The sequence below is a fragment of the Trichosurus vulpecula genome, chromosome 2 (assembly GCF_011100635.1).
Source record: "Trichosurus vulpecula isolate mTriVul1 chromosome 2, mTriVul1.pri, whole genome shotgun sequence".
NCBI lineage: Eukaryota > Metazoa > Chordata > Mammalia > Diprotodontia > Phalangeridae > Trichosurus > Trichosurus vulpecula.
This window is the reverse complement of record NC_050574.1, coordinates 249,147,878-249,168,694: the sequence shown is the minus strand read 5'-3', so window position 1 is coordinate 249,168,694 and position 20,817 is coordinate 249,147,878. Positions and strand designations below refer to the sequence as shown.

General features: G+C 39.1%; 1 protein-coding gene across 2 annotated transcripts; it reads left to right on the top strand.

Moving 5' to 3' along the window:
- The first annotated feature begins 28 nt into the window (after window positions 1-28).
- On the top strand, window positions 29-20,679 carry OSGEPL1 (O-sialoglycoprotein endopeptidase like 1). 2 transcript variants are annotated; one of them, XM_036742797.1, is made up of 8 exons: window positions 29-110; window positions 9,716-9,955; window positions 11,929-12,311; window positions 16,078-16,282; window positions 16,365-16,513; window positions 17,060-17,190; window positions 18,499-18,570; window positions 20,470-20,679. In XM_036742797.1, exons 3-8 carry the CDS (start codon window positions 12,144-12,146, stop codon window positions 20,540-20,542), a joined length of 798 nt encoding a protein of 265 aa, XP_036598692.1. In that variant the 5' UTR covers window positions 29-110; window positions 9,716-9,955; window positions 11,929-12,143; the 3' UTR covers window positions 20,543-20,679. The 2 variants fall into 2 exon arrangements, with proteins under 2 accessions (XP_036598692.1, XP_036598691.1); XM_036742796.1 differs by having other exon boundaries at window positions 38-165; window positions 11,924-12,311.
- The last annotated feature ends 138 nt before the right edge of the window (window positions 20,680-20,817 follow it).

The following is a 20,817-nucleotide window of genomic DNA, read 5'->3' as shown; positions in this document are numbered from 1 at the left end:
TCCTCCTTGCGCACGCGCTGCCGGACCTGTAGTTCTTTCAGAAAAGGGCTGCTGTGGCCGGGCAGGTAGGAACCCAAGGAGACGCCTCCCACGGTCCTTCTGGCAAGAAAGTAAGTGAGCAGACTGTCGCCCCCTGCGATTTCAGGCTTCACGGTCTCCCCAAAGGTCAGTTCCTGGCCCCCATTACTCGAGCGAAAGTTATTCCTGTGATTACAAATCTAGTCTCATTTGACACGTGACTACGTGGGGCGGAGGTCTGTGAGCCCCCGATGCTGGGGGACTAAGCCGAAATCCGACAATTCTATCCCCACCTGCTACTTAAAGTCAACGAAAATTGCCACAGCCTCAGTCTCTGAAGCCCACCCCAGCTAACACCGAGTCCTGACAAGATCACTGTTTTCCCCGTGATTTGCGGTTTATTTTTATAGTGAAGCACTAGGGTTTTTCAAAGGAAAATCCCATGTATAGTATGAATAAAAAAATCTATTTTGTGTTTGAACGAATGCCCAACGTGTGAGCTTTGTGATTCGTAAAAAGGAAAAAAAAATCTGGAAATGCTGAACCATTTGGGGAACAAAGATATAACCATTTGAAATCTCTATTCTGAATTTAGGACTCGTCTTACTTGAGTCTATGAAATGGGAAGCCTTGGTGTGGTAGGGGACTGAAAACTAGCCTTGGAGTCAGGAAGACATATTCCTTCCTCTGACATATACTGCCTTCCTAGCTCTTGGCAAATCACTTAACCTTTTAGTATTCCATGAGTAGGGAAGGTTCTGATATGCTGGTAGAAGTTCTTCACAGGTGCTCCCTGTATCAATGAAATCATAGTCTGGTCCCTTCCCCTTTACCGCTCCCCCCTTCCCCCCCCCAAATATGTTAAAATACAAACTGTGTCAAAGCAGTCCTCCTGACATAAAGAACTCAGCTATACTTTGCCCTTTCCCAGGGAGAACGTGGGAACATAAATATCTAGAACTCTCCTAAAGGTAGTAACTATCTCCCTTTATAAGTACTCAGACTTAAAAAATAAATCAGCCACATTTACCTAGTAAAGTATCCTGAAAAGATTCACATACATATCCCCTCCATTTTCTCCATTGTGCCACCCTTCTCTTGTGCCAGGTAACTTATAGAACTGTCCTAGGTATCTCCTCAGAAAGGGCAGAGGCCAGATTTCATTCCCTTCACACTGATGATCTCTGCTACTTTACTCTTTTCCCATCTTTCTATGTGGGCTCCCCCTTGGTACTCCACTGTTAATTATTCTGCCATGGAGAAACAAATGTCATCAGGCGTACTCTAGTTAGGGACCTTTGGATGACATATGGTGAATGGAGCTATCTCTTGCCCTTGAGATATTAGTTTCCCTGGGTGGCATCTGTCTCTTTGGTATTACCAGTGATGGAGTAGCAGTCAAAAAGCACAACTGCCTTTAAATTCATTCCCTCTCCCCATCTGTGCAGATGTGTGCTATAGACAAATCAGCCCTGGCAGTATTCTGGTTATTTTCTTGATCTAGATCTTAACCAGGATCTCTCAATCTGGGCCATCTAGTGATCAAGCTGCAAATTGGCTAATGGTGCCTTTGTAGTTCTCCAGCCTGTCTTGCCACTTCTCATCAGCATCCTTTTCTAGCTTGTCATCCATATTATGTCCATTAATTGTGCATTTACCCCAAGTTTCTATCATGAATCTTCTCCTCTTTCTCTGCTTTGTGGTATAATCCACTCTTATCATCTTCATGCAGACAACGGACAGAATTATGTATCCACTTACCTCTCTTCTGACCTTTTGTCCCAAATCACCAGTTGCCTGTTGGATATTTCTAAGTAGATATCCTCAAGACCTCAAACACAGCATGTCCAAAACACAGGTCATTATCTTTTCCCCAAAACTCACCTCTCTTCCATACTTTCATCTGTCAGGGGTGCCACCATCCTTCAGGTGTCCCAAATTTTTTCATCCTTAATTCAGCCTTTAATTTTCCTCAAGCATAGATCTGATCATGTCACTCTCTTTAAATAAACTCTAACATCTCCCTGTTGCCTCAAGGGTATACTATGAACTCCTCTTTTTGCCTTTCAAGGCCCTTCAGAATCTGAACCCTATTTTTCCAGGCTCGTTGTACATTATTCCTCCAAATATACTCTGATCCAGCCAAGCTAACCACCTCTCTGTTTCTCCCACGTGGCACTCTCATCTCCAGAACTTTGCACTGGATATTCACCATTCCTGGAATGCATTCCCTTCTCATCTGCCCTTTATATAAAATCCATTACTTTGGGAAAAAAAAAAAAGTTCACTTTCATAAATACCACCTTCATGAATCCATTCCTTATTCTTGTAACAGTTATTGCCCACCCCAACTCCTGCCAACTACCTTGTATTTATTTTGTATAGGCTTCTGTACATATATGTCATTTTCTTCAATGTATTACAAGCTACTTGAGGACAGATAATGGTTTCATTTTTGTTTTTTTAATCCTTAGCACATAAAAATCCTTTGTATCCTTAGCCTGACATGCAGTAGACACTTCATAAATGCTTGTTGATTGATATGTAGGTCCCAATTCCTTAACTGGCCCATACTCCGGCCCTCCTATTTTCTGCAAAGTCCAACTAGTTTTCTGTGAGCAACAAGTGGTAGTAATGAATTTTCTTTGTGGGAGTCCTTGGTGTTCTTTGGAGCTGACTAGTTTTTCATCTTCTTGGTATGGGGTGACTCTCCACTATTCCCTTATTTTGTGTTTTTCCAGGGACACCAAGTTTTCACAGGAAGACTCTATTTCCCAACTGCAATCCTGGAGAGGAAAATTAAGAATTATACTGCTACTGTTTCTGCTCTCAGTGCTCTTTTGGGCTGAAGCTATGAAGTCATGGCTCTCTTAGCAGATTTCTTAGTAGAACACAAATTGGTCATAAGTCTCAAGATCTTTCCCATCCTCTGAAACTCCAAAGCACAGGGCAGTGGCTCCCGTGTGGCTCTCACCCAAACATCAGCATGTACAGAGTAAAGCTGTAGAATCATTGCCAGTGGCCTCATAGGTGCATAACAAAAATGTACCATCCTATTTGGCCTCAGGCTTATTTCTTGGGCTTCAGTGACTCCAAAATGTTTAGTAGAGTACAATTAAAACATTCCAACTATGAGTCTCCTTGATAATGTTACAGCATAGTTCCATATTTCTTAATTCTTGCAGGATCAAATACCCCCTTGAGTCACTTACTCTTAAAACTTCAACCTTATTCTGAATGAATTCTGGCTTTGAAGCTTTATGCCAAGAATGCTTCCCCCAAAATATGTTGGCCACTATAGATGCCATCTGGTTGCTGGTTGTAAAGACCTATATATAACACTTCAAATCATTCACCACAACTAGAATGTTGCTCACTCCCTTTCAGAGACAAGAAGTCTTCACACAAGCTCCAAGGGTTCACTCATTTTTATGTTCCTTAGATCAGTGGTCTTCATCCCCCAAACTTAAAGCCCTAGAAGGGCCCATGCCTCTGGGTTAGCAGGACTGTTGGTTCCCTGGCTAGGTGACAAGCCAAATGTTTTCCGGAGTTCCCATGGATGACTGTCTTGTTTGGCTGGAGGAAGGAGAGCAGTAAAGGCAGCTAACAGCTGCAAACATGGTAAACAGTTTATTTACAAATAGTTCTATTATTTTTAATTTTTTTTTCATTTAATATGTCTGTTTTCTCTACTTCCCATCTGCCTTTGGAAAAGAGCAAAACCCTTGTAACAATTATGTACGGTCAAGTAAAACAAATTCCTAAATTAAAAAAAAAAATAAAAAAAAAAATAAAAAAAAAAGTAAAACAAATTCCCATGTCCAAAAGTTATGTTTCCTTCTGTACCCTGAGTCCATCACCTCTAGGTCAGGAGGTACATAGCATGCTTTATCATCGATCCTGAAATCATGGTTAGCTATTGCGTTGCTTGGAGTTCTCAAGTGTTTCAAAGTTGTTCATCTTTACAATCTGTTATCATATTATAAATTATTCTGCTTCCTCTCACTTTACTTTGCATTAGTTCATGCAAGTCATTCTAGATTTCTCTGGAATTTTGATTTTCATCATTTTGGCAGATCATATTCTGTTATTCAAATACCATATTTTTTTTCATTCATTACCCAACTTATGGGTGCCCCCTTAGTTTCCAGTTTTTTACCACCACAAAAAGATCTGCTATCAGTATTTTTGTATATATTGATCCTTTTTCTCTTTCTTGATCTTTTTCAGGTATAGACATAGTATTGGTGTTGCGGGGTCAGAGGGTATTCACATTTTGTAACTTTGGGGACATAGTTCTAAATTGCTTTCCAGAGTGCCTGGATCATTTCAGAATACCACCATCAATGCCTTAATATGCCTATTTTCCTAAAGTCCTTCCAGTATGACATGTTTTTTTTGTTAACTTTGTGAATCTGATGGGTAGGAGGTAGAACATGAACTGCTTTAATTTGCTTTTCTCCATTAGTGGTTTGGAATATTTTTTCATATAGATATTGACAGCTTGTATTTTTTTCCTCTTCAAATTATTTGTTCATGGTCTTTGACAACTTATCAGTTAAGAAATGGCTATTGTACTTTTGAATCATTTCATTATATATCTCAGAAATTATATCCTTATCAGAGAAAGTTACTACAAAGATTTTCCCCAATTAACCTGTTTCCCTTCTAATTTTAGGGGCATTTGTTTGAACCAAAAAAAAATTATGTAATCGAAATTGTCCATTTTGTCTTCTGTGAGCCTCTCTATCCTTTGTTTGGTCACAAACTATTCCCCTATCCATAGCTCTAGAAAGCACTTTCTTCCTTGCTCCTCTAATTTGTTTATGATATCATTTTTTATATCTAAGTCATGTATCCATTTGGAACTTGTCATGGTACATACTGTGAGATGTTGGTCTATATTTAGTTCTCATATTTTCTTCATGCTCCTCACTGAATTTTCCTGGTTACTACCTAGGGTACTTGTACCCATTTTAGTGACCACTGCTCTAGATACACTGTCTTTTTGATCTTGTAAAACCTGTTTTCCACAAGATATAGACTTTTCTCTTGCCTGTGATCCTAAGATCATAGGTTTAGATATAGGTAATAAGTAGCAGAGCCAAGATTTGAACATAGGTCCTCTAACGTCAAGTCTAACACTCTTTCCGCTGTATAGAACTGAGGACTTTCCTAGCCATAAGTTACTAAGCTTTAACAGTAATTACCTTCTTTCACCTTGGAAGATCTCTTATAGCCAGGAATTTACCGGTAAATGTTTAATAATAAGATCTGCAAGAAGATTGGGGAGAATGTATGACACCCTAAAAATTTAATCTGTATTATTGTTGGTTCTCAAGTATAGATAATAAAACAGCAAATCAATCCCTGATTCATAGTGGTTGCCAATTTCCAAAATGTAAATTGAAAATTTAACGTTGAAAATTTAACAGTTGACTTTCATGACTGGTCTAGCTGGCTCCCATATTCCCCTTCTTTAAAGTCCTTTACTCCATTATAATTCCAACTTTTGTCTCTCCCTCAACAGTAATTTGCCTTTAGCTTAATCCCTTAAGCATTATATCCCTTCTTCATGGCCAGTATCACAACTTGGAGACCCTCATCGCTGTTCAAACTGGGTAATCAAGATTAGCTTCAGACCTATGTATTTTTTCTGCCAGTTCAGGTGGCACACCCTTTAAAAAAAACAGTTCCAGATTCTTTGACATGGTTTCCTTGGTTTGAAGCCTTAATATGGTGCTTACTTCTTTTGTATCAAAGATTACCTTCACCCAAACCTTGTAATTCATCATGGCCCCTGATGCATCAGACCTTTGGAATAGAGCACCTATCCAAAGTTGCTTTTCATATACTGAAATGATAGTTGGTAAAGGCAGCCTTCTATTTTTAGATGGTGCCATCTGACTTAATGCTTGTCAAAATGCTGGTCAACAAGTTTTCCATTCATGCTAAAAACAAGCTCCGTACATGTAGTATTGAAACTTTTCAGGGTCAAGAATAGCTTGTAAATAAGATAACATCATCCCTTCCCCCCTATAGTAGACTTCTGGTAGTATAAGACTAACCCCCAAGCCATTTATGCTTACATCATTGTGTAACACAAAGATCAAGAAAAGCTGTGTGAGGTAGCTAATCGGGTTCTTGAAGGCCTTACTGTATTTCTCGTCCTACTAGTTTCCTTAAAGCTCCAAGAGATCCATCCTAGGCCACTTCTTCAGGATGCTGTTTCCTGTCTCTGAACTTTCTGTCCTGCTTCAGGTTCCTCCCAACAATATATTTACAGTTGAGGTCGTTGATGAGCTCTGTACTAATGTGTCATTTTTCACAAACTCTTAACAGTAGCCTTGGAATCCTAGAAGTACTGTCAGTTCATGATAATTTTTGGATGTTGCCAGATAAGGGGTGCTTCTATGTTTTGTGTACATGAATGTTGGACAGAGGCTTGGAAACATGGCACTTGGCAAATGACAGCTTTAGACTAGCAGTCTCCGACCAATCTCATATCTTGAGTAATTTCATATTTATAATATCTAATATCTTCTCTTCCCCCCCCCAATTAAATCATCTACCTCATCAGTACTTCTAAGTAGTTTGTGCCACCTTCTGAAAAGGGAAAAGGACCCAGGAATATCTTGACTCTAGCACAATTGGATCTCTCTTCTTACTGTCACACAGTGTTCTTTAAGTCTAGGTAGAATGAATCCAGAGATGGCTGAGGCAGGGGATAATTTTTAGGGGCCAGGCCCCACCAATGTTTCCCAACACCAGCTCTGTGGCTTTCAGCTTCTGGAAGGCTAATGATATCTGTCTTACAGTACTAACAGAATACTATCAGTCTCATTTGGGTGTATCCTTTCGATAGATACACAATAGCATTATTTTACAATGCTTGCAAGGGTGTTGGTGTTGTATTAATTTGGCCATTTCTAGTGCAGAAAGCCTTTGCTCAAGGAGAGTGGGGAGAAGGAATTGGGTTTTTCTGAGTCCCTGAACAGCCTCAACCCCAAATCACTCTCTTCCCAGACCAAGCCCTACTTGGTCACTGTTGGAGGCCTGATTGGCTCAGAATGAATATAAATAACAATTGTTTCTGTTTTGGCCAGAAACCCTGAGGGTCCTCTCCTCCCAGATCTATTTTTTTTTTAAAGAGGCCATTCTTTCCCTTTTTTTTTGTTTTATTAAGCCTTAATAATCACTGAGTGGGTACTACCTCAGTCAACCTGAGACCAGTTAAAGATCTTAGCTTCAAAAGACCAAGGTCCTCCACTGCATTTTGGTCCATCTCCAGTTGTCCTGATCTGGCCACTGGATCCGAATGGCTCCAGAAGAGAAAGTGAGGCTAGCAACTTTGCATAGCCCTCCCTCACTTAAATCCAATTCACTTACATGTTATGGCATCACCTCCCTGATGTCATAGTCCTCTTCGAGAACTAAGGACAAACAACAGCAGCAACAGCAAATGTCACACTTTTGTCAAAGGCTCCTTCCTAGCACAAATAAATCAGGTACACTCTCTGTGCCAGCACCCAAGTAGGTACACTGGGAGCTGTGCTTTTTGGCATTACCCTACTAACTTCCCTTTAAAACACTCAGACTCACAAGTCTTCTAAGCATAAAACTTTTATTTACATAGTGCAAGATGCAGAGGTGACACACATCCAAACTCATAGAGAATCAACAGACTATTACTACAATACGGACCATTCTCTTCTAAAGAGCCATCCTCCCCCTGGAACTATATGGTCTCTGGGACTTATACTTCTAAAGCCTGAACAAGCAAAGTGATTGGGGTTATTCCTCCAAATCAGTGCTCTCTTGTACTTTGTTATTCTTTTATGAGAAAGTCTTCCCTGGGCACTGTTCCCAATGGTGCTCCCACTTCACTATCACTACCTCTGGTCATAGTAATGTCTATAAATCCATTTATTCCTACCTACTGTATCTCCCTTATCAACTTACAGTCTCATTCTCCACAATGACTCTTCCAAACCTTTTCATCCCTCCTCTCACCCTCAGCTGAGAATCTCTCCTCATTTTCTACAGAAAAAAATTGAAGCCATTTGCTATGAGCTCCCTCTTCTCTCCTACTCCTCATCTTCATCTGTCATTCCGATGCCTTCTGCCTTATCTTCTCACCTATCTCACATAATCAAGTGGCCTTATTCCTCGCCAAAACTAACACTTCTCCCAGCTCAAGCAATCCCATTCTATCCTGTCTCCTCCAACAGGTTTCCTTCTCTGTCATGCCCACTCTTTCACTTATTTTAATCTTTTCCTGTCTTCCGGCTCATTCTCTACTGCCTTCCTTCCCTACTATCAACCCTCTTCAGACGTTAGTGGCTAAACTTGAAAAAGCCATCCACAATAGGTGCCTCCACTTTCTCTCCTCTCACTCTCTTCTTAACACCTTACAGTCCAGCTTCCTACGTTATCATTTCACAGAAACTGCTCTCCAAAGTTATTAATGACCACTTAGTTGCCAAATCCAGTGGCCTTTTCTCAGTCCTCATCCATCTTGACCCTTCTGCATCCTTTGACACTGTTAATCACTCTTTCCTTCTTGATACTTTTTTCAGGACGTCACTCTCTCCTCCTACCCATCCCCCAGTTTTAGTGCCTTCCTTCTGTTATTTCCTATTTCTCCTGTAGGTAGCTTGCTTCGAATATGTTTATTTGCATGTTGTCTTCCCTCTTAAGTTGAAAGCTCCTTAAGGGTAGGTACTGCCTTTTGCCTCTTTTTGTATCTCCTCCCCCAGTCTCCAGCTTAATGCAGAGCCTGTAACACAGGAGCTACTTAATAATTGTTTATTGATTGATTATTACTGTCCTCAGTCCTGTTTGCTGTTCCTTGCTGTTAAGCTCTTTAGCTGGTTACTTCAGCCCTATTGAGCTATCTTTAATAGGCTACAGAGTGGTTACATTAAAGGAGTCCCTTCCTAGAATGCCTCTGGATCCAAAGACCCCATAATCTTTTGCTTTATACTTGATTCCTAATCCCCTTCCCTCTCCTTCCATACAGAGTCTCTTCATGTTGCTCTAGGAGTGTCTCTTCTTGGATTGCTCATGCAGAATTTTGTTTTGCTCTTCAGGTCGGCTCAGCCCCTTGTCTATTCTGACATCCGTCTTGTAGGCACTATACCTCCTGCCCACATCAGCACTTGTCACAGAGCTTTGAGGGATTCCAAAAGGTCCTCTTGTTGTTTGTTTGTGTTTCATCTTCCTCTGGAGCAGCTGGGTCGAGTTATTTAAATTACCTAAGCTACTTCTCCAAGATCCCCAAAAGGGTCAGGCTCTAGATCTAATGGCTCCTGAACCCGGGCAGATAGTTGTTACCTAGGAAGAGGAGAAATCCCTCACTAAACAAATATAGTGTGATACTTGAGTATTTTTTTATGTTAAGTATTTCATAAAGAAGTAAATGGTTGACAAGCCCTGTTTATAAAATTACTACTATAAAATCCTAAATCCTATTTGTATTCCTTTCCCCCCTTCAAATAACAGGGTTCTATTTATGTGGTATTTTAAAAAAGAAATTACTGCTAGTTTCTTTGAGCTTCTCTGTAATTTAAAACTGAAGGAGAATGTAAATAGCTTTCAAGCCTCTCATTATTGCATTAGATTTCTGAGTCTTATGCCTTTGCTGTGCATAAAATTCACATCTTAATACATGTTTCTCCATGTGGTTCTTTTCTAGGCATATTTATAGATTCAATATGCTGACACTGAATAAGACATTTGGGGTTCTTTGTAGATTGCCCAAATGGCAAGTACATGGATTTTTAAGAAGTTTTACTTTTCATACTGGGAAACAGTTTCCTCATAAACTAGTATTAGGAATTGAAACCAGTTGTGATGATACAGCAGCTGCTGTGGTGGATGAAACTGGCAAAATTCTAGGAGAAGCAATACATTCCCAAACTGAAGTTCACCTAAAGTAAGTAGCCATTATTATGATCGCTTTACTGTCAAAACATGAATTAATGAAAATAATCCTTGTATATTTGTTATATGGTAACAATAGCATTAATTTGTGTCAGACTTTATCATTAAACACTCTTGCTTCTATTGACGATCATATTTGATCTTCCCAGTAATCCTTGAAAGTAGTAATAAGGAAGTTCAGATATAGAGAAGTGAAGGGATTTGCCCAGTCAAGATCACATAGTAAGTAGAGCTAGGACTCAAGGTCAGGTCTCAGACCCATGTCTAGTACTCTTCAAAGCTAAGTTTCTCTTAACACCAGATATTTATAATGACCCAGTTGGCCACAAAGAAGAGATGAGAAAATATACCTTCTTTGAGAACCTTTTTTCCACCTTTTTAAATGGTCCTCAGTATTTCAAGCGACTACTTAGATCCTGTCTTCCTCCTTGAAACCTTCCTTGGCTTTTTAAGCCCACCCTGATTTCCCCATCCCCTGAGAACTCATATCACTTATTATGTCCCTTAATGTTATACTGCCTTGCACTGTTACAAAGTTAATCAGCAAAAAACAGAAGGAGCTTAATAAATGAAATAGTGAATGAAGAAATTCACAACCTATTATGATTGGTCCTTTCAGTGTTAGTAAGGTTTCTTATTTGTTAGCTTAGTAGTAGTTACAAACCTACTTCCTGGTCTCCATCAAGAGAAGGGGCAGGCCTTACTCATTAATTTCAGGATCTATCTGAACTACTCTGCTCCACATTCAAGAACAAGTCAATAAGTATTATTAAGCGCTTACTAAGTGCCATGCACTGTGCTTAGTGCTGAGAATACAAATACAAGTAAAAGACATTCCCTTCCCTCAAGGAGCTTACATTATAGTAGAGGAAGACAGTATATAAAAGACAGCTGAAAAAGAAGGGAGGATACCCATGTAGGGGTGTGGTGGCAAAATGAGGAGAGTGAGGAACAGAACCAGTAGAGGGATGAAGGTTAACAGGCCTGAAAAGTTCCTCAAAATAGAAATTCTGGGAGGCAGTTTTCTCCCTCATGTATCTTTTTTATTTTTAGAGCGCTTTTGATTAGGTTTGCAGGATATCAGATAAATACATTTTTACCAGCCTTTGTTAGAATGCTCCTTTCTGAGATTTTTTTCTAAAGGTTTTAAACTATTTAGTTTGAAAAACATACTTTCAAAACTACTTCTTGTACTAGGAGAGAAGGTAAAGCATTCCTTTTTACAAGATTTTGAGTTCTAAATTTTTCACTTTCCCTCACCTTCCCTCTCCTGAAAATGGTAGGCAGTTTGATATGATTTATGCATGTGCTATCATGTAAAAATATTTCCATATTAGTCACACTTGTGAGAGAAGAAACAGTAAAAGGAAAAAAACCAAGAGGAAGAGTAAAGTAAGTAAAAAAAAAATGCTTCAAACTTCAATTCAGAGTCCATCAGTTCTTTATCTGGGTACCATTTTTCTTCATGAGTCCCTTGCACTGTCATGAATCATTGTTTTGCTGAGAAGAGCTGAGTCATTCAGTTGATCATCACACAGTGTTACTGATGCTGTGTGTAATATTTTCCTGGTTCTGTTCATTTCACTTTGCATCAGTTCGTACAAGTCTTTCCAGGATTTTCTGAAATCTGCCTGTACACCATTTCTTATTGCACAATCATATTCTAGTACATTCATATGTACCACAGCTTGTTCAGCCACTCTACATTCAATATTTTACCACCATGAACAGGGCTTCTATAAATATTTTTGCATGTGTAGGTCCTTTTCCCTTTTTTATGATCTCTTTGGGATATAGACCTAGTAGTGGCATTGCTGAATCAAAGGGTATACACAGTTTGGTTGCCCCTTTAACATAGTTCCAAGTTGTTTCCCAGGATGGCTGCTTCATTTCACTACAAGGTTTCAGTTTTGAGGTCTTACAACTTGATATGATAAACTCATGACCATTTTTCTCTCAGAACAGGTGGGATTATTCCTTCAGTTGCACAGCAACTTCACAGAGAAAACATTGAACAAATAGTGAAAGAAACTCTTTCTGCCAGTGGAGTCACACCAGATGAACTCTCAGCAATTGCAACTACTGTAAAACCAGGACTTGCTTTAAGCCTGGGAGTAGGCTTGGAGTATAGCTTACAACTGGTAAACCAACATAAGAAGCCTTTCATTCCTATTCATCACATGGAAGCACATGCACTTACTATTAGAATAACTAATAAAGTGGATTTTCCTTTCTTAGTTCTTTTGGTCTCTGGTGGTCACTGTTTACTGGCCATAGTTCAAGGTATTTCAGATTTTCTTCTGCTTGGAAAATCATTAGATATAGCACCAGGTGACATGCTTGACAAGGTAAGAGTTAATTTAAGAATTCATTTCTTTTTGTTTTGGGGGCAGCTAGATGGTGCGGTGTAGAGAAGTCAGGAAGACCAGAGTTCAAATGTAGACTCAGATACTTAATAACTGTGTGCCTCTGAGCAATTAACTTAATCTCTGTTTTCCTCAACTGTAAAATAGGGATAATGATAGCACATACCTCCCAGAGTTGTTATGAGAATCAAAAGAAATAATAATTGTAAGGTGCTTAGCACAGTGCCTTAGTAAATGGCACTTAGTAAATGCTGTATAAATGTTAGCTATTATTATGTGTGTGTTTCCAGTGTGGCACATAGTAAGTATTTCATAAATGCATGTCAGTCGACAGTATTTCAGTACCTGTCAGTTTCAATTATAGATAAAGTAACTATCATTCAATTCAATATTTTTAATAACCTGAATTAGGTAGTATTGTTGATAAAGACTTTTATCTACAGTGAGAGACCAAATTGAAAATTGATGGAACTTTGTAGTGTGCTAAAATTTTTTTTAGTACAGTTTCTATGAATTTAAAATAGATATTTTTTTCTTTTATGTATCACTCTAGTTTTAAAAGAGTTTTCAAAACCTCTACGATTTGAAGGTATATTTTGAGATGAAGCTTGGAAATTTCAAAAATATTTCAAAATACCCTTCTTAGTAGGCTTCACTCCTAAAGACCTGTTATTGGTGGTTGCAGAAACTGATTTCCTTCTGTCTGATTATTAAAGAAGATGTCATAGAATCCTAGATTGAGAGGTGAGAGGAGTTTCAGAGGCCATGAAATGCCACCACCTGCCATTTTACAGGTGAAGAATCCAAGGCTCAGAGAGAAAGTGATTTATCCAAGGTCATGGGTAGGGAACAGCAAAGCCGGGATTTGAACCTAAGTCCTTTGAGTCCCCAGTTCTTTCTGTTATAGCAGGCCCAAGTATTCCCTCTCCTAAAAAAACCCAAGAACAAAAAGCAAACCGCTTTCATTTCATCCTGTCATCCCTCATGCTCTTGTCCTATAGCTTCTTTCTTCATAGCCAAACTCCTAGAAAAACTACTGTTGCTTGTTGCTTACAGTCCCTTTCCACTTTAGTTCTTGGCCTTTTGCTTTCCAATTTCCCAGGTCATCAGACAACTGAAACTGCTAATGATCTCAACTGATAAATCTGATGACCTTTTCTTAGTCGTTATCCTTTTTAACGTCTTGAATTTCTGACAACTGTTGACTATCTTTTTGTCCTGGTGACTTGACCACTACCACCACCCATCTCCAGTTAGTAATATACTCTTGGAAGGGGAGCATCTATCGACTGCTCAACTCCACATTTCTGTGAAGCCCAAGATACTTCCTTCCTTGGCCACCCCTCCAATGTGTGTGTTGCCTCTATCTATGAGAAGGTTAAGCTCTTTGAAGGAGAGACTGTCTCACTTCTACATTATTATTACCAGCACTAGCATAATGTTTGGCATAGAATAAGCATTTATTAAGTGCATTCATGTTTAATTACTTGTCTAACTATTCCTTAGTCTCATTTGCTGGGTTATTATTGATGTTCTGGCCCTTAAAAATGGGTATGCATAAAGGTTCTTTTCTAGACCCTGTTCTTTTTCTATGATGTGATCTTACTAGTTCCTGTGGATTTTGTTCTCGTTGCTTTATAGATGTGGTAAAGTGGAACAGGCCTTGGTTCTGGGGTCACAGGAGTTCATATCTTGCCTTTCATGCTTATTTATTACCTAAGTGACCTTTGGACTCCATGACCTCTCAAGACTCTTCCAGCTAGGTGGTTCAGTAGATAGAGCACTGGACCTGGAGTGAGAAAGGTCTGAGTTCAAATATGGCTTCAGGCACTTATTTACTAGTTGTGCACCCTTGGGCAAGTCACTTGACCTCCATCTTAATAGGTTTCCCAACTGTAAAATAGAAATAACACCTCCCTTCCAGGGTTGTTATGAGGATCAAATGAGATAATACTTGTAAAGCAATTAGAAGAGTGCCTGGCACATAGTATGTGCTTAAAAATACTTATTCCCTTCCCTTCTTTCTTTCTTCCATCTAGGAACCTTCAGTGGCTCACTCTAGGATACAAAACAAACTCCTCAGCTTTACATCTAAAGCCATGTATAATCTGCTTCCAGCTTGCCTTTCTGGATTTATTTCACTGTGTTCTTACCAAACACTTCCTTGCTGTTCCCAGACTTAGCATTTCATTCTTTCCCCTCCCTCCCTTTAGCCAAGCTGTCCTTTATACCTTAAGGTACCTGTAGTAACAATTTAGATTTGAAGATCTTTCCCACCCATTAAGAGGCCATGTGACCTGCTTATGTCACAGGAAACCTAAGTTACATGTGGTGGGAGGAGCTTCTGGACAGGAAAAGAAAGTTATGTCACAGGAAATACTGAGAGAAAGAGAGAACAAGCAGTCATGGCTGCTAATGGCCCCCCTTGTAATTGTTAGAACTGAACAGGCTGACTTAGCTGTACTGTGAGTTTGTTTTGGGGAATACCCCAGCAGGGTGTCGGAGAGTTTTTGCGATGGCAAGGCTCCTTGTTATGTTATAGTGTTTTAAGTTCCTTGCTGTTATGATAAAGTGGGCTAACTGGCTATGGGAGATGAACATTTGGTTATGGGATATGGTTCTCTGGTGTCTGAATAAATGTTATGCTTTTTCTACCTTCCTTATGGAGAGTCTCTCATACTTTGCTGTATAGAACTACATAGGCATATTCACGATTATCGTTGATGTTGTGTTTATTGCCTTACTGATACAGTACCCCTCCCTTATCTCATAGAATCCCTTGTTTTAGTCAAGTCTCAGCTAGTATACCACTTACAGTGCCTTCCGTGATCCCTATAATTATTTGTATTTTCAAGTTATCATGCATATACTTATGTATATGCCCAGGGCCAAGTACAGTGGCTTGCACATAGTGTTTTTAAAAGTATATGTTGGACTGGATTTGATACCAGTCTAATGGCACAATGTTGGATTTGGAGTCAAGAAGACCTAGGGTTCAGGTCCTACTTCTGACATGAATTAACTAGCCACAGGCAAGGCAGTTAACCTCTCTGTGCCTCAGTTTACTTATATGTAAAATAGAGATTAAAAATACTCATAGTACCAGCCTCACAGGATTGTTGTGAGACTCAAATAAGATAATATATATAAAACATTATATAAAGTTCAAAGCACCATATAAAAGTCTGCTATTATAAAGTTCTTTGATTAAACTGGATAAATATTGGCATTAGAAAGTTGCAGATTTCTTTCTCTCCTGTAGAGCACTGTTAATCATGGCAAAAGAGAATGGTGGATGGTAACCCCACTGCTGTTTCTCAGGGTTAGGGAAACAGTGATCCATCACTTCCATCTCCACTACAATTGAAAACAAAGAGGAGAGAAGCAGATTGTGAACTTCTCTTTCTAAAATCCCCTGGAAAAAATGGGAGTGTTTTCATTAATTTAAAACTGACTAGCTCCTTCCCTCTCCCACCCCCCAACAAAGTAGAAGAGTAGAATGAGGGCAGTGAATCTGAGGAATATATTTTCTTTGATTCTAAGATGCAGCAGCCTCCATCTATTACAAGCCAGCCCACTACTATGAATTGTACCTTTAGTGGTTACTAGTCACAATCTTACTTTTAAAGACATTATATTTTTGTAATATACCATTTGGTAATAGAATTTTGGTTTTTTGCATCTAGCTTGAAAAATGTGAGCCAATTATAATAACATGTCTTACAAAGCATTTTTTTTTCTTTGCTAGGTAGCAAGAAGACTTTCTTTAAGAAAACACCCAGCGTACTCCACCATGAGTGGTGGAAAGGCTATAGAACATTTGGCCAAACAAGGAAATAGATTACATTTTGATCTTCAACATCCCCTGCATTACTGTAGAAATTGTGATTTTTCTTTTTCTGGACTTCAGACTGCTGTTGATAAAATAATAACACAAAAGGAAAAAGAGGAAGGTGTGTGTATGTGTATATTTAACAAAGTTGAATATATCACATGAAATAAACATTTAAAAATCACTAAACATTATTTTTTCAGGTATTGAGAAGGGACACATCTTGTCCTGTGCTGCTGATATTGCTGCTGCTGTACAGCACACAGTAGCAAGCCACATTGCTAAACGAACACATCGTGCTATTCTATTTTGCCAGCAAAGAGGTTTCCTAACGCCTTCTAATGCAATATTGGTAAATTTTTACAGCCTTTCTTATAAACAGTACTAGTAACACTTTATTTTGATGTATAGCAAAGAGCCAGATTTTCTTGGAATACATGTGAAGAAGAAAAGGTCTTTGTAACCCCACATATTAGTCTTGTAAGTATGTGATTATGTGAGGTGAAGAAGAAACCACAGCGTGTCCTGCCTGCAAGAGCATTGCAGCTTTATTGGGCCTTAATACAGGCTGAAAAGCCCCCAGAGACCCTTAATTATTGTTCTGGGGTATGTAATATTCCAGGGATTGAAGGTGATTTGTGGAAATTTTGGAGCAGAATAAAGGAAATTAAGCCTATTTTTATAACAAAAAATTGCTGCAAGTGATTGATGAGTATTTTTGATGTATACAATTTAATATGTAATATTTTAGCAGTGCAAAATACTACTAACATCAGAATGTTGTCATGGAATTGTTATTCACAGTACATGTAATACCTTCACATAATACAGTTTGAAAAATGCTAGTTCATACTTATATTTTTGTGGTGGCTAATTTCAGTCTTTTTAATTCTTTCAGGTTGTATCTGGTGGTGTTGCAAGTAACTTATATATTCGAAGAACTTTGGAAGTTGTAGCAAAAGTAACAAATTGTATGCTATTATGTCCTCCTCTCAAACTTTGCACAGACAATGGAATTATGATTGCGTGGTGAGTAAAATGATATGTATTTTTATATTAGCCTTAAACCATAATTTTAGTTCTGTGGAAACATCTTATTACATCTACTTATATTAAGCTGATAAGAGGGAATTCTTTGTAGTAGAGACATTCTAAGATGAAAGAGTTAAAATTGGAAGGAACATTATAGACCTCCATTCATAATACAGATAAGGTGGCCCTACTCTTTGCCAGGGCAAATCTGTCTACCAGAATAAGTGATACCTTTCCATCCTGTCTCTCCCAGGAGATTGCTCCCTCAGTCTTCCCCACTTCCTCACTTAATCTCCCCCTGCTTCCCTATTACCTATAAAAATGTCCATGCCCCCCTTTCCAAACTTCCATATTACTGTCCAGGGCAGCACCATCCTCCAGGCCCCCAAGCTCACCATCTGTCACCCCCCCCCCATATCAGATGTGTTGCCAAGGCCTGTCAATTTCTCAGGTTAACAACATCTCTCAAACATATCCCTGCCCCCTTCTCTCTCTGCTGTTGCCACCACTCCTGATGGTATTCTGTGGCAATCCTCTCGTCACTTATGACCATCTCAGCAGATTTCTTGGCTTCTCTGGCTTCCTTCAAGTTCCAGCTAACATCCTACCTTCTACAGGAAGCCTTTCCCCATCCCTGTTAATTCTGGGGCCTCCTCTCTACTGGTTATTTCCTGTTTATTCTGCATGTAGCTTGTTTGTACATATTTGTACATACGTGTTCATTATCTCCCCCATTAGAATGTAAGCTCTTTGAGAGTAGAGCTTATTTGTTGCCTTTCTTTGTGTCCCAAGAGTCAAGCTCAGTACCTGGTATATAGTGGATGCTTTTTGACTGACTGAGTCTAGAGAGGTTAAACTGCTTGTAACACAGTAAGATACTGAGACAGGATTCAGTCAGGAAAATCTGGATTCAAGTTCCACTTTGGACATAGATGAGCTTTGTGACCATGGATAAGTCATTCAACCCCTCTGTGCCCCAGGCTGCTATCAAAAACTGTAAATAAATTAACATCAGTGAAGGAAGTTTCTACACAGGCAGTTTCCCACACTGATGAATTCACAATTCTAGAACACAAATTGTTTTTTTCTTTAAATCTTTTTTTGGGGGAGGGGGAAAAGCAGGGCAATTGGGGTTAAGTGACTTGACCAAGGTCACACAGCTAGTAAGCGTGTCAAGTGTCTGAGGTTGGATTTGAACTCAGGTCCTCCTGACTCTAGAACCGGTGCTCTACTCACTGCACCACCTAGCTGCCCCTTTCTTTAAATCTTTGAAGTATTTCATTTATTTCTGTATATCTTCTTTAGGAATGGTATGGAGAGATTGCGTGCAGGACTGGGCATATTACACAACACAGAAGGTATCCGATATGAACCAAAGTAAGTTCCTATTTCCTGTTTCTTCAAGCTATCTTCCAAAAGTCACTGCACTAATTTAAACCTGTGATCTCAAGTTTCCACTGAAATTCTATTAATAATTAATGTTAGTTTAGATATGCAGGGAAGCCACACATAATTCCTTTTGTTAGCTTCTGTATGAAGGCGGCACCCTTCTAAGAAGTATTTGCCTATGACTGTCTAAGATATCAAGTCATAAAAGTTAAAGAGATTATGAGTTACAAACTAGACAGAGTTCATATATTGGAGCCAGGATAACAATTCTTGACTATTTAAAGACTTATTAATGATAATATAATTTAGACCTGCTGTGAACAGTGTTTCAGTTTTTTAAAGCTGTGAACAGGTAGCCATGATAGGATACAACTGAAATGACTGAACAACAACAAGAAGTGGTTCTGTTGAGTCAGATATGTTGGCAGCCCAGCCCCCTGGCTAAGTAAGCTCTTTGGTCCAATGGTATCCACGCAGGACAGTGCTTAGGCTTGCTAAGCCATGGTAAGGGGACCTTGCTGCTTTATCTCTATAGTAGGAGTAATCCCAGGCCTAGGTTACTCTGAGCTTGTTGTACACATACTGGGCTGTTCCTTGGGAGGTGTGGAGCAATTTCACATGCCATGAAAGAGCAGGAGCAGCCCTTCAGAAGCTGGGTCCACAAGTGTAAGTTCTGTTTTCGGTACCTCATCCTCCATCCCACCTGCCCTAAACTATTGATGGACATTTTGAACAAAGACATATCATAACTTTCCCAGTTAAAGGTCAATCCCTAGAACAGAGCTGTCCAAAATGCAGCCCGCCTATAAGTGTAGAAATTTACATAAATGCTTTAGTAAACGAAGCCGAGCTACCCATAGAGCTCTCACTAAAATGGCAAATCAAAATGTATTGTCTATTGTTTCAATAAAAATCTAAGGTTGGACAGCCCTTCCCTAGAACGTAGCGAGAGGATACAACAGATGGAATCCTCAAACATAGTGGCATGTGTAACAAGTTGTCTATTAGCAGCTGCTCTCTCCATTCATCATTTCTACCTCTAATGTACTTGGATAGTAAGAAACAGGTTAGAAGTTCTTCACAGAGTTGCTGTAATGAAACTATAACTCTGAAGAACTGTATAAAAGTGACCTGTTGTCACATAAGAAGGTAAAGCTTGGATCCTGAATAAAGTTCTGTCCCACCTCATGTAATATGACTGCTTGCTTTTTTATACCAGGGTTTGCTTCTGGTCCAAGCTTCGCCTTAGGAAAACAGAAACCCAGGACCAACATCTTACCCAGGAGAACAAAGGACCATAGATTTAGATCTCTGGAGGTGCCTCCAGAGATTGTCTAGTTCAGCTCTTGAATATTATAAAAAACTGAGGTCCAGAAAGATTAAGAGAACCCCTCCCTGCCCCCCAGGTTTCTTAAAGGTACTAACATCTAGGAAATCAAAGCCTGTAACCTTACATTCAAGCCTTCTACTCTTTCTTGGATGGCAGTAGTGAGACTATAATGAACTAAAATAGGAGGAGTATTTCTTGGAATCATTTGGGCAACAGGAGACTAGGAGGAACAGGAAGATGATTAATGTGGTCTCTCTGAAGACTTCGAGATCTGTAACCTAGCAGGATTCAAAAGGCCAGGTCTTTGCTTCTTTGTCCAAGACTGCCTCACTGCCAGAGTTTTCTGGGAGCTGTTCCCCATTGATGAAAGATATATTTACTTTCTTCCCACTGACCTCTCCCCGCCAAAGACAAAAACACTTCCATATATATTTATCATGTTCTGTGATCATCGTTGTGGATCTTCTCTTCACCAGTGCAAATATTAACCTAGCCTATATGAATCTCTGAACTTATCAAAGTTAAATAGTAATACATTGCATTTTTTTATAATACAGATGTCCTCTTGGAGTAGATATATCAAAACAAGTTGGAGAAGCTGCCATAAAAGTACCAAGCTTAAAGATTTGATCCTTGGTTTTCTTTAAGAAGAATTCTCTAAAGGTATTAACTCAATGTTAGTACCAGATCCTGGATTTTTATATGCTCTATTCAAAAAGATATGAAATTGTAAATATCCATTAAAGCTCTTTTTAAGTATTTCCACACTTTCCTTGTTATGCTCCTATGTTTGCCAGGTCAAATAGGACTTTAGGGGGTCAAAATTTTGATAACAAAAAGCAAACGAAGTAAGTAAAGTGTAAATACAACCAGAGAGACAATAGCAAACAATAATGTGGGTTGTA